This window comes from Triticum dicoccoides, chromosome 1B, assembly GCF_002162155.2.
Source record: "Triticum dicoccoides isolate Atlit2015 ecotype Zavitan chromosome 1B, WEW_v2.0, whole genome shotgun sequence".
NCBI lineage: Eukaryota > Viridiplantae > Streptophyta > Magnoliopsida > Poales > Poaceae > Triticum > Triticum dicoccoides.
This window is the reverse complement of record NC_041381.1, coordinates 392282989-392295910: the sequence shown is the minus strand read 5'-3', so window position 1 is coordinate 392295910 and position 12922 is coordinate 392282989. Positions and strand designations below refer to the sequence as shown.

The 12922-nt window shown below is 48.1% G+C and overlaps 1 protein-coding gene across 5 annotated transcripts; it reads right to left on the bottom strand.

The window, feature by feature from the left end:
- Positions 1-348: 348 nt before the first annotated feature.
- Positions 349-5694, bottom strand: LOC119337197 (rhamnogalacturonan I rhamnosyltransferase 1-like). 5 transcript variants are annotated; one of them, XM_037609342.1, is made up of 10 exons: positions 5126-5694; positions 4887-5025; positions 3755-3836; positions 3570-3646; positions 3399-3453; positions 3092-3281; positions 2831-2892; positions 2697-2764; positions 995-1076; positions 349-762 (listed from the first exon to the last, which is right to left on the bottom strand). In XM_037609342.1, the coding sequence occupies exons 1-7, from the start codon at positions 5131-5133 to the stop codon at positions 2865-2867; spliced, it is 579 nt and encodes a 192-aa protein (XP_037465239.1). In that variant the 5' UTR covers positions 5134-5694; the 3' UTR covers positions 349-762; positions 995-1076; positions 2697-2764; positions 2831-2864. The 5 variants fall into 5 exon arrangements, with proteins under 5 accessions (XP_037465239.1, XP_037465242.1, XP_037465218.1 ...); XM_037609345.1 differs by lacking the exon at positions 995-1076; XM_037609321.1 differs by having other exon boundaries at positions 2831-3281; positions 5126-5693.
- Positions 5695-12922: the final 7228 nt, after the last annotated feature.

The window sequence follows — 12922 nt, the reverse complement described above, 5'->3', positions numbered from 1 at the left end:
GGCATGGTTGTATTTTTTTAGCAAGTTTGAAAACATGGTTATCATGATGAAAAACTTGGGCATGCATATATTTTTTGAAAAAAAAAAGGAAAAGATAAGAAACCTAAGGAAAAAAGATATAATATAGTCAGTTTATCTTAGAATAGTTGATTTATTTTAATAGCATAGAGTGAAAGCCGAAACAAAAAAAATTATTCGTTGGTATGAAAAATGAAGATAGAAGTGTTTTGAAATGTTGTCTCCCTCGATAAAAATCGGTAACAAATTTAATCCCCTTCAATTAAAAAATATAGGTTTGTTGTCTACAATAAGATGTACATGCACATTTTACTTTGGTAGCGTGGAGTCTAATTCAAAACCACATCGAGTTGAAAATATACATATTTTCAATAATCTTTTGTTTGAGCAAGTACACACGATAAGAATTAGACCCTTCTATATTAAAAAAAGGTACATATCCTTTGCCTAATATTTGCCTGACAAAATGTCAATTAGATGAATCAATCAAATAGGAGGAACTGGGAAGTATTTCAAACCGAAACAAAGAATTGATCCTAACTACGTGAAGTGCATTAGCTTTAAAGCCTCTGAATTATTTTGTTGCTACTCCACCAGGAAAGTGCAGGCCTTCAAGAATCAAAAGACACCACTTGAGCTCTCTTCGGTCTCATAAGCCCTGTTGTTGTTTATATCCTTAACCCCAAAAGGTTGCCTCTTAGCATCTCTGTTGTTTTCTTGATCCTTATTAGGCGTCAGAATATCCTGAAGAAAATGCAGTTGATATCATATTATCATTAAATAAATCCATAGTTAACATGTGGATCATGGGAAATGGCGAGATGCCATATTGGGGTTTGCAACACGAATAAAAGACCACTAATTTACAGAAGGAGAAAAAAATGCCTGAACACCCTTAAGAAAGGCCATGACGACGCACTAAATATTTCGAAACGAGAAGTTATTTTGTCGTCGAAAAAAAAGATAAAGCACAAACCTTTTTCAAATATGTTCAGCTCAGCCCTCAAGAATAGCTGCAACAACTACACAAGCACCAGTCCCAATAGCAACAGTTGCTCCTACAGTCCAGATCATACAGTTTATTTTGTATATCCACTATATGAAAGAAATGCCTGGAGATAAAAGGATATCTCACTGAAAATCATCATACATCAGAGTTATTTACATTATGGGTTAATACTGTTTTCGAGGACCAAAACATGTGTAACAAATGCAGACCAAGATTTACTTGGTATTAGAACAAATCACACAGATTCAATCTTTGCTCAGTGAAAACTGAGGAAGAACTCTATAACTATCCTAATCTGCACTGATCATTGCATTATATCAATATTCCTCTTTTACAGAACTAAATTTCGACAACCATGTAAGCTCTGAATGTTGTTCTTGATTAAAAGGCCAAAAGGATAAACAAATGGAATAAGTCTCGCTGGGTAATTTGGAACAACTGATTCAACTTCTATAATTTGACCCTGCTAACAAATGATTTATTGGATAATTTGGACTGCTGTACAAAATTTAAGAGTGGAACTAATTGCTGAGTTTCTATTTTTTTTTACTTGGCACACCCACTGAATAAGATGAGCTCATTCTCTTAAGCAAATAAAACAATGCTTGGGAAAATGCTTAGAAACAGTAGTAGCAAGTTAAAGATCAAGTTGGATGATGTAAGCATGTTTTAATTCAATAAAGCTAGCCATGATGGCCTTTCCTAAGAAAAATTTAAAGATCAAGTTGGACAGAGTAAGGTCTAAATGGCATCTCCCTCTTTATAGAAGGCAAAAGATCTTAATGGCCTCGTGACTGAGCAAGATGTGTAGATGGAGAAACCATGCGTATGAAGCTGCTCAATACAACTTAACTGAATTCACTAACTTAAAGTAACAATGAAGAAAGAAGAAAGCATTCATAAAATGCAGGTTCTCTCTTCTTTGAACATATTACATGACTCGACATCTTCTTGTAGGAAAGAAAACAAGCAAATAGAGAAGGATAAAATAAGAACAAAGCCATGAACAGAGCATCGAGGAATCAATATAACAATTTTGAAATACAATAATTTTGAAATCTTGCAAAATCATAACAAAAATTTCAGGAGTTATGAACAATTAGAAATACATTATACTGAAGGTTGAGTAAAATATGTCTTTTGGATTGAGCAAATATATAGCTGCAGAAATTTTGTAAATCAACACATAACAAGAATCTAAGGCTCTCTAGACTCCTTTTCCTTGCTAAATATGCACGCTTTCCATGGAATGTTTTTCAATATTTTGTTCTATAAACAAATGCTTGCTTTCTTTCCTTTTTTTGAAGCAGGTCGCATGCCATCAAGAGCCCAACACCGAACAACCAGAGCCCAGTCACAACAATCATGCACGCAGCAGCAAGCCAGCAAAATAACACAACAGGTGCCCAGACACATACACATAACTAAGCCAGTAGTAACCAAACACACAACAAGAACTTGTAGCTAGCAAGCGAGCGCTACGACCAAGTATATATGATGCTACCACCAAGCCAGCCACAACAATCATGCACGCAACAGCAAGCCAGCAAAAAAATACAATGGGTGCCCGGACACACACAACACTAAGTCAGCAAGCACACACACAACAAGAACCTGTAGCAATCAAGCACGGAGGATAGGAGGACAACTGGGACCGGAACAAAATTACCTTGCTAGCGACGGGATGCCTAGGCGGAAGCGACTGGAGGCGGTGGCAGTGGCGAGTCCAGGCAGCAGCTGCGCGAGCATGAGACATGCATTTCATTAGTTGGCAATGGAAGCATCCATCATATTCATACATACCTTCGTTTCTTTATGAGCACTCCACTTCTCTGCCTCACCCCGTTGACCTCCACCTCAATAACCTGGTCGATCAACAACACATGATCCATGGGGTGATGATAAACCTTATATAAATATATATATCTAAAAATGGATGGGAGGCAGTGCGGAGTATTAGATCTCTAAACTCTGACGGGCCGATGAGCCAATGGAAGAAGGGGATGGTGAGGCCAGCATTGAACACGTAGGCCCAGCGCTGGAATGGACCATCCATAGGAGCACCTCAAGGACGGCCTCCTGCTGCTGGGCCTGCAAGCACCTCGCATACCACCTTCTTCTCCTCCTCGACGCCCAACTCTTCTTCCTTCTGGCGAACTTCTGCATCTTGCACACGAACATCCCATCAAACCGTGCTCGAGCGGCTCATCCCTGTACTCCGTCTTCTCCACCATTGGCCGAGACCCAATTTGTCCTAGCAAAAGAAATCACATCATGAGCAAAAGAACAAATTTGCAACTAACAATTCAAATCAAGATTTATCCATTAGTTGTCCTAAAATATATAGATAGAAGGGTTTCTAATTGCCCACCTGAGCGTTTCAAGCTAATGCCGGAATCCATGGGTAGAGCGCCAACATTACATATCTGCAAAAGCAAAGCAGCAGTAACCTTAAATCTCTCAGCTATGTTGCCATGAACACATAAAACTTGCATGATGAACTATGCTACTTTAGAGACAAAGTTTCATATGTTAATCATACTGCACTTCGTTGTTGGGACAAGCCACCATTACACCGGACACGCAAGTACCCATTGCTCCCAGATTCAGTTGGTGGGGCTGCAAGTAGAGAAATTGCATTTTAGAATTTCATTTTGCCATCACACAGAATGGCATAAGACTGGACCAGTAACTTCTGGTTCTGGGAGGATACAGAGAAGAACTCACGAGGCCAATAGGTGCGTGGTGCAGAAGATGCTCTCCAACCATTTGAATCTACAGTTCTCCACAACTCATCTACAACAAAATCCTTGAGTAGTAGCACTGATGTCAGTACAAGATATAATTTGGTAAAAAATTAAATGACCATTGTATATCCAATTCAATTCCATACATTTAGCATAAACCAATCTATGGGTCAAATGAATTGAAACTGAAAATATAAGTGATGCACCAAAAAATTATCTAAGAAAATTGGTGCATTTCTTTTTCGGAGTAACATTATCCTTATCCATCAAATATTATGTGCCAGAACATGATGGATAGGACCATACTTTGTGCTGGCTTAATTTTAATATTTATTTATCAATTTTCTTACTCTAGTCTTTTTCATTAGGATTAATAAGTAGTGGTGATGCATCACTTCCCTAACAGCCCACAGCTGGCAAAACTTGAGGTTATGAAACATCATGTGTGAGCTGTCAATTTTATAAATGTCCTTATATTTATGTCGTAATCTGGCAGCCATCATGATTTCAATGTTTATAGGCCTACTCCCTCCCACAATATAAGATGTTTCTGCAAGCTGTCTTTGCTTGCAAAAACGTCTTATATTGTGATACGAAGTGAGTACTATATAACTGATTGTTTACATTTCTCAAATTTCCATAGGAACATTAAGTTACATCCTTGGGTGCGGATTAAGCAAACTAATAGTTATGGAGAAGTTGGATCTTACACAATTTTGGAAAGAACTATCGCAACTTGCCACAGTCTGCAGGTAATAAGCCTATTGGTAGTAATACTCTGTACCCATATTAGGTGGTTCTGCATTGGATACAGTTTACCATCTTGCTTACGACCTCTTTACCAAGGAGTCTGTATTTGTTAAATATTATTATACTTGGCAATTTTTTCCATCCGTTTCAAACAATAACATCATTTACGCTCAGGCCGGCATATATGCTAAATTAATTTGTTTTAAAAGTTGCATTAGAGATTTGCTCTATGAAGTGCCTTGGTTATATAGCACCGGCACCTGCATAGCCATAGCATCTCAGCCTTCACTTTAACTCTCATGGCATTGCTATCGGCCTTCCCTAAAACGCCAAGCAGAACAAACATCACACAACTAAATCACCTGGACCTTGTGGGTGCCGAAGAGGACAACAGAGGAAGAGGACCAGAGCCAGATGGTGCCGGTAACCAGCGCCGTGACCGCGACCCACAACTGCACCCATGCGCGGTGCCGGCGCACCAACGCCTCGCTGCCGAGGCCCCTGCGAGCCAATCAAATCAGCAGCAGGAAGTAGAGCACAATCGGGGAAAAACACGGGAAAGGAATTGGGGGCGGATCGCCGCCGGAAGCAGGCGGCTCACCTGCGCATTGGGATCAGGCGGTTATGGTTTGGTTGTGTCGCGTGCGAGGGGGTCGGATGTTTGGCGGAGCTCCACCCTCCGCCTCAACCCTAGCTGCCACTCCGCCTGCAGGCTACAGCGTGCTCCGAGGCATGAGGAAGGAGACGAATCGATTGAAATCAGACAGCGACACAAAAGGCATGACTTAGGGAAACAAGTCGCGTCCAGGTCGGGCCCGTCCTCTCCGGCGCCGGCCGATGACCCTCTCTCCTGTCAGCCGCCACACCTCCCTTTCCTCTTTCCTCTCTTTTTCTACCTTCTCTCCTCCCTTCTCTCTCTCCCCCTCATTTTGTCTCTCAAGCTAGGGTTCGTGCGCGAGGAGGGGCGCAGGCCGACGCCTCGCCGGTGTAGGCCGACGCCGGCCGGTCACCCTCTCTCGTCCGATGCCGGACCTCCCTCTCCTCTCCTCTCCCCTTTCTCTCCCTCTCATCTTCATATCTCTCTCTCCTAGGGTTCGTGCGGGATGAGGGGACCGGAGTGTGCACGGCGTGCGGGACGAGGGGATTGGGTTGCGTTGGGTGCGGGCGCGGCGCGCGGATGGGACAAATTCTCTCTCACCCGGACGCCGCTTACCCAGCCAATACAGACACGAGACGAGCCCACCAGTCATTGGGCAGAAAAATGAACCGTGGGATAAAAATAATTTAACCGCAAGTGAAAATCCAACGGCTTAGGCGCGCCAGAAAGGCAGATCCGACGGCCGACGAAGCTCCAATCGGGGAGCCTCCTGAAGGTGAGTTGGCTAGCCTCTTTTTTGTTTTAAATAAGGGACTCCTAGTCTAAATCTAGACAAACCCTAAAATTAAGGACATGTGTCCCATCCAACCCTCGTCCCTGCCGCCACTCTCTCGGGATCCATCCTGCAGCCACCTGGTCTCCCTGGATTTCAACACCAGCCAATCCCCACCGAATTCCATCGATCCATCCATGCAATCGCATCTTCCAGCGCCCACCTCCTCACCCCCGAGCAGCTCGCGAGGCACCGGCCTCCTCAGCTCCTCCGGCCCTGCAGCAACCTCGCCGGAGCTGCACCCGCGTCACCGTTGGCGACCACCTCCATCAGGCCGGTGTCAGGGCAAAAATGGAACCCTGTCCCTCCGGTGATCACCTTAGACAAGGTCCGAGCTCGAGGAACACAACGACCGAGCTCCACCAGTGATCGAACACCTTGTTGCTGCACCAGCGCGTACTCCTCCCAGTCTCTCCCGGTGTCAACTCTCTCTCTCCTGGTGCAGTGACTCGAACCAAAACGAGAAGGAGACGAGGAGGAAGACAATCAGAGACTTGGCGAGGTAGTTTTCTCCCGGCGCTCGAATGCCTGTGTATATTGAGCACGAACTCAAACGCACACCCCAGCACCGTTACAGCCAACACAACGATGCCCCTTTTAACCCGGGTGACCCACCCCACGACTAGCTCACGGCTTGACCACTACGCCACCCAGTTTGGCCCGCTCGGCGCGCGCACGACGCGCTCTCGCGCTTCCTCCGCCGAGCCCTCAACGAACATGCGCTATTACCGCGTCCCAGCTAGCCTGGCTACTGCATCTGCCCAGTCACGCACGCACACACGTCCCATGGTCCCGACGCACCACACACGCCTGGTGCGCGCCCATACACGCACCGGGCATGTGCAGCGCGCCGCCGTCTTATTACACTCAACAATCTCGCCCTAAGACGCGGCTCAGAGCAGGCCGGCATCCTCGACGTCGTCGTCGACTTGCAGTGCATGCTCCGCCACCGGCGCCTTCTTCCACTACGGGCACTCGCGCTTGAAGTGCTCACGTTCACCGCACTTGTAGCAGCGGCCGCGCCGTTTCCCGCCGAAGCCCGACGCCTTGCTGCGCGCCCCGTTGCCGTCGTCATCTCCATGCGCACCGCCCCGACGCTGCTCGCGCGCACGCCACTGTGCCATGGTCAGCAACAGTTGGTCGCCGCCACGATCGCCGCCATCTTGCCCACGCCTCTGCAGCCTCTCGTCAAATGCCTTGAGGCGACCTAGCGCGTCCTCAAAAAGCATCTCCGACACGTCGCAAAACTGCTTGATCCCTACCACCTCCGTGTACAGGCGGTCCGGCACCGAGTCGAGCAGCTCCTTGACGAGCGCGGAGTCTTCCAGGGTTGAGCCCAGCGCCGCGTACCGCGCCGCCATGCCACCAAGCCTGCCGGCGAACGCATCCAGGGTTTCGGACTCCGCCATGCGCAAGATCTCGAACTCCCCCCAAAGCGTGCCGAGCCTCGCCGCACGCACACGGTCCGCGCCCACGAACCTAGCCCGCAAGCTCGCCCAAATCTCCGCCGACGTCTTCTTCGACGCGACCTGCAGCAACAGATCATCGGCGAGCGCTCGTAGTAGATAGGCGCGCGCCGGTTTGTCATTCTTCGCGATCACCGCCGCCGCCGAGTCCTCCGCCGGAGCCACCGCCTCCAGAGCCCTGCAGCGTCGATCCGCCTCCACTTTGATGGCCCAGGTGGTGTAGTTGTCCCCCGTTAGCATCGGGACCAACGTCAACATCGTCGTCCCCGACCCGCCGGAGTACGGGACCAGCGCCATGGTCGTCGAGCTCCCCGGTCACACGAGGCTCTGATACCAAATGTCAGGGCAAAAATGGAACCATGTCCCTTCGGTGATCACCTTAAACAAGGTCCGAGCTCGAGGAACGCAGCGACCGAGCTCCACCGGTGATCGAACACCTTGCTGCTGCACCGACGCGTACTCCTCCCAGTCTCTCCCGGTGTCAACTCTCTCCCTCCTGGTGCAGTGGCTCGAACCAAAACGAGAAGGAGACGAGGAGGAAGACAATCAGAGACTTGGCGAGGTAGTTTTCTCTCGGCGCTCGAACGCCTGTGTATATTGAGCACAAACTCAAACGCACACCCTAGCACCGTTACAGCCAACACAACGATGCCCCTTTATACCCGGGTGACCCACCCCACGACTAGCTCACGGCTTGACCACTATGCCACCCAGTTCGGCCCGCTCGGCGCACGCACGACGCGCTCTCGCGCTTCCTCCGCTGAGCCCTCAACGAACATGCGCTATCACCGCGTCCCAGCTAGCCTGGCTACTGCATCTGCCCAGTCACGCATGCACACACGCACGCACACACGTCCCACGGTCCCGACGCACCACACACGCCTGGTGCGCGCCCATACACGCACCGGGCATGTGCAGCGCGCCGCCATCTTATTACACTCAACAATCGGACCCCGCACCCCTCGTTGCTTCTCCTTCTCCTGTTCCATCTCGTTCCCTCTCTCACTTGCTCTTCTCCATGGAGACCCACAAGAGCTAGCCGCTGCCGTTGGACGTCCTCCGGCGAGGAATCAGCATCCCACGCCCGAATCCGTCTGGCTTCGCGCCTTCCTCGCCTTGGATCCGGTCGTCCCCGCGTCGCCGTGCCCTGCATCCCGCGGCCAGCCGCGCCAAGTCCCTCGTTGCGCCTTTCGTGAAGTCTCTGCCGCTGCTTTGCATCAGTCCGTCATCCCGCACGACCTCCTCGGGCGCCCGTGCCCGCCGCCAGCCGGCCACGGCCAGGCCGCCTCGCCTCCTCTCGCTCTCACTCCGGCCCTCTCTCTGTCCCTGCCACTTGTATGATTTTTCCTTGCCATGGCCCTGCAGTTCCTCAACGCCACCGAGCTCCCTTGTGCCGCCGGATCCGAGACCCCCTCACCTGGATCTGCCCATTCCCGACGCTCGCGTCGCCATCAGCCACCCGTCGTCGGAGTTCCTTGCCGGCTCGCGCACCGCCGCCGCTCCCCTGCTTTACCTGCTGCTGTCGCTGTTTTCCCTGTCGAACGAACGAGACGACGACGAAGCCGCCCTCTTGCGTTGACCGCGCCCCGCTCGAGTGCTCGTGCGGGCCTGCCAAACCGCCTCTTCGCCGGGCCCAGCGTGCCCCCTGTAGGCCTCCCTCTCCACCAGCCGGCTCGTGAGGCCTGGTGAGCAGCCCCCGCCCTCTGTTTGCTCCTGTTAGGCTAGCCAGTTTCGGGCCGATAGTATTTTTTCCCCTGACCTGCGAATTTCCTTTTATCCACTGAATTACAGATTTCCAGAAAAACCCTTGCTGTTCATGCATTTAATAACTAATCAACCGTGCATCATATGTAAATAATTTATATATGAAAAGTGCTTAGTTTTTCATCTAGTTTCATAATATACAACTCTCATCCATGTTTAAAATGTTTAAAATGCTGCTTGTTTAAATTTGCTTAAATGCCATGCTAAAATATTTTATTTCATAACTAAATAACCGTAGCTCCATTTTAAATAAACTTTATATGTAAATGGGGTGGAAAAATTCCTAGTTTAACATGGTGCACTTTATTTTCCTGTTTAACAACAATAAAATATATTTTAGGGCAGAACAGTACCAAATTCGAAATATGCATATGGGGATTTTCCGGAATTTATTGTTTGTTATTTCCGGCCTCATTTAAACTTTCCTAAATAGTTAGTTTACTTATGTTTCACCTTTTGCCATGTTAACCAACATTTAATCTTGTCTTGTTCATAACTGAGATTAAACTAAATATGTCAATGTGGTGTTTTGTCAATATGCAACTCGTTGCATATTGAGCTCCACTTCTTGTAGTATTGTTTGTTGCACTTTGTCATGCCATGCCTCATTAAACTGGACATGCATCATACTTGTTTGTGCATCATGTCATGTTTATGCTTGTGTGTTTACTATGTTGTTTGCTTCTTTTCGGTTGTGCTTCTTCTCGATAGTTCATGTTTCATTGCGATCGTGAGGATTCGTTCAACTACACTTGGTTCGGCTTCATCCATTCATCTTCTTCATGGACTCGTTCTTCTTCCTAGCGGGATTTCAGGCAAGATGACCGTCACCTTGGATCTCATTACTATCATTGCTATGCTAGTTGCTTCGTTCTATCGCTATGCTGCGCTACCTATCTCTTGTTCCTCAAGCCTCCCAAATTGCCATGTCAGCCTCTAACATTTTCACCCTTCCTAGCAAACCGTTGCTTGGCTATGTTACCGCTTTTGCTCAGCCCCTCTTATAGCGATGTTAGTTGCAGGTGAAGTTGAAGATTGCTCCATGGTGGACATGATTTTGTTGGGATATCACAATATCTCTTATTTAATTAATGCATCTATATACTTGGTAAAGGGTGGAAGGCTCGGCCTTATGCTGCTGTTTTGTTCCACTCTTGCCGCCCTAGTTTCCATCATACCAGTGTTATGTTCCTTGATTTTGCGTTCCTTATGCGGTTGGGTGATTTATGGGACCCCCTTGACAGTTCGCTTTGAATAAAACTCCTCCAGCAAGGCCCAACCTTGGTTTTACCATTTGCCTCACCACCACCTATACCCTTCCCTTGGGTCGGCCAACCCGAGGGTCATCTTTATTTTAGCCCCCTCGGGCCAATGCTTCTCTAAGTGCTGGTCCGAACCGAGCAGCCTGCGGGGCCACCTCAGGGAAACACGAGGTCTGGTTTTACTCGTAGCTTGACTTATCCGGTGTTGCCCTGAGAACGAGATATGTGCAGCTCATATCGGGATTGTCGACACATCAGGCGGCTTTGCTGTTCTTGTTTTACCATTGTCGAAATGTCTTGTAAACCGGGATTTCGAGACTGATCGGGTCTTCCTGGGAGAAGGAATATCCTTTGTTGAGCGCGAGAGCTTGTGATGGGCTAAGTTGGGACACCCGTGTAGGGTATAAACTTTCGAAAGTCGTGTCCGCGGTTATGTGGCAGATGGGAATTTGTTAATGTCCGGTTGTAGATAACTTGACACCAGATACAAATTAAAACGCATCAACCGCGTGTGTAGCCATGATGGTCTCTTCTCGGCGGACTTCGGGAAGTGAACACGGTTTTGGGTTATGTTTGACGTAAGTAGGAGTTCATGATCACTTCTTGGTCATTGCTAGCTTCACGACTGTTCCGTTGCTTCTCTTCTCGCCCTTATTTGCGTATGTTAGCCACCATATATGCTTAGTCGCTGCTGCAACCTCACCTTTTTTTACCCCTTCCTTACCCATTAAGCTTTGCTAGTCTTGATACCCATGGTAATGGGATTGCTGAGTCCTCGTGGCTCACAGATTACTACAACAACAGTTGTAGGTACAGGTTATGCGATGATCATGACGCGAGAGCGATGCTTGCTTGTTTTGGAGTTCTGCTTCTGCTTCTTCTTCGATCAAGGGATAGGTTCCAGGTCGGCAGCCTGGGCTAGCAGGGTGGATGTCGTTAGAGCTTCTGTTTGTTTTTCATCCGTAGTCGGATGTTGATCGTATGTATGTTGTATTGATGTATTTTTGCGGCATTTGTATGCCTTGTATGTATCCCCATCTATTATGTAATGTTGATGTAATGATATCCACCTTGCAAAAGCGTATCAATATGCGGTTCTGTCCTTGGTGGGACCTTCGAGTCTCTTTAGGATAGTATCGCATATTGGGCGTGACAAGTTGGTATTGTTGGAAATATGCCCTAGAGGCAATAATAAAATGGTTATTATTGTATTTCCTTGTTCATGATAATTGTCTATTATTCATGCTATAATTGTATTGACCGGAAACCACAATACATGTGTGAATACATAGACCACAACATGTCCCTAGTGAGCCTCTAGTTGACTAGCTCGTTGATCAACAGATGGTCATGGTTTCCTAACCATGAACATTGGATGTCATTGATAACAGGATCACATCATTAGGAGAATGATGTGATGGACAAGACCCAATCCTAAGCCTAGCACAAGATCGTGTAGTTCGTATGGTAAAGCTTTTCTAAATGTCAAGTATCTTTTCCTTAGACCATGAGATTGTGCAACTCCTAGATACTGTAGGAATGCTTTGGGTGTACCAAACGTCACAACGTAACTGGGTGGCTATAAAGGTGCACTATGGGTATCTCCGAAAGTATCTGTAGGGTTACCACGAACCGAGACTGGGATTTGTCACTCCGTGTGACGGAGAGGTATCTCTGGGCCCACTCGGTAGGACATCATCATAATGTGCACAATGTGATCAAGGAGTTGATCGCAGGATGATATGTTACGGAACGAGTAAAGAGACTTGCCGGTAACAAGATTAAACAAGGTATCGGGATACCGACGATCGAATCTCGGGCAAGTACTATACCGGTAGACAAAGGGAATTTTATACGGGATTGATTGAATCCTTGACATCGTGGTTCATCCGATGAGATCATCGTGGAACATGTGGGAGCCAACATGGGTATCCAGATCCCGCTGTTGGTTATTGGCCAGAAAGTTGTCTCGGTCATGTCTGCATGGTTCCCGAACCCGCAGGGTCTACACACTTAAGGTTCGCTGATGCTAGGGTTATAGGGAATAGATATATGTGGTTACCGTATGTTGTTCGGAGTCCCGGATGAGATATCGGACGTCACGAGGAGTTCCGGAATGGTCCGGAGGTAAATATTTATATATGGGAAGTCCTGTTTTGGTTACTGGAAAAGTTTTGGGTGCTATCGGTAACGTACCGGGACCACCAGGAGGGTCCTGGGGGTCCACCAGGTGGGGCCACCGGCCCCAGAGGGCTGCGTGGGCCAAGTGTGGGAGGGGTCCAGCCCCAGGTGGGCTGGTGCGCCCCCCCCCCCCCCCCAAGGGCCCAAGGTGAAGAGAGAAGGGAAAAAGGGGAAACCCTAGGCTCAAATGGTCCTAAGGCCCACCTAGTGGTGCGCCCCCCTCTCTCCCCCTTGGCCGCCCCCCTAGATGAGATCTAGGGCTGGCCGCCACCCCTAGGGGTGGAAACTTAGGTGG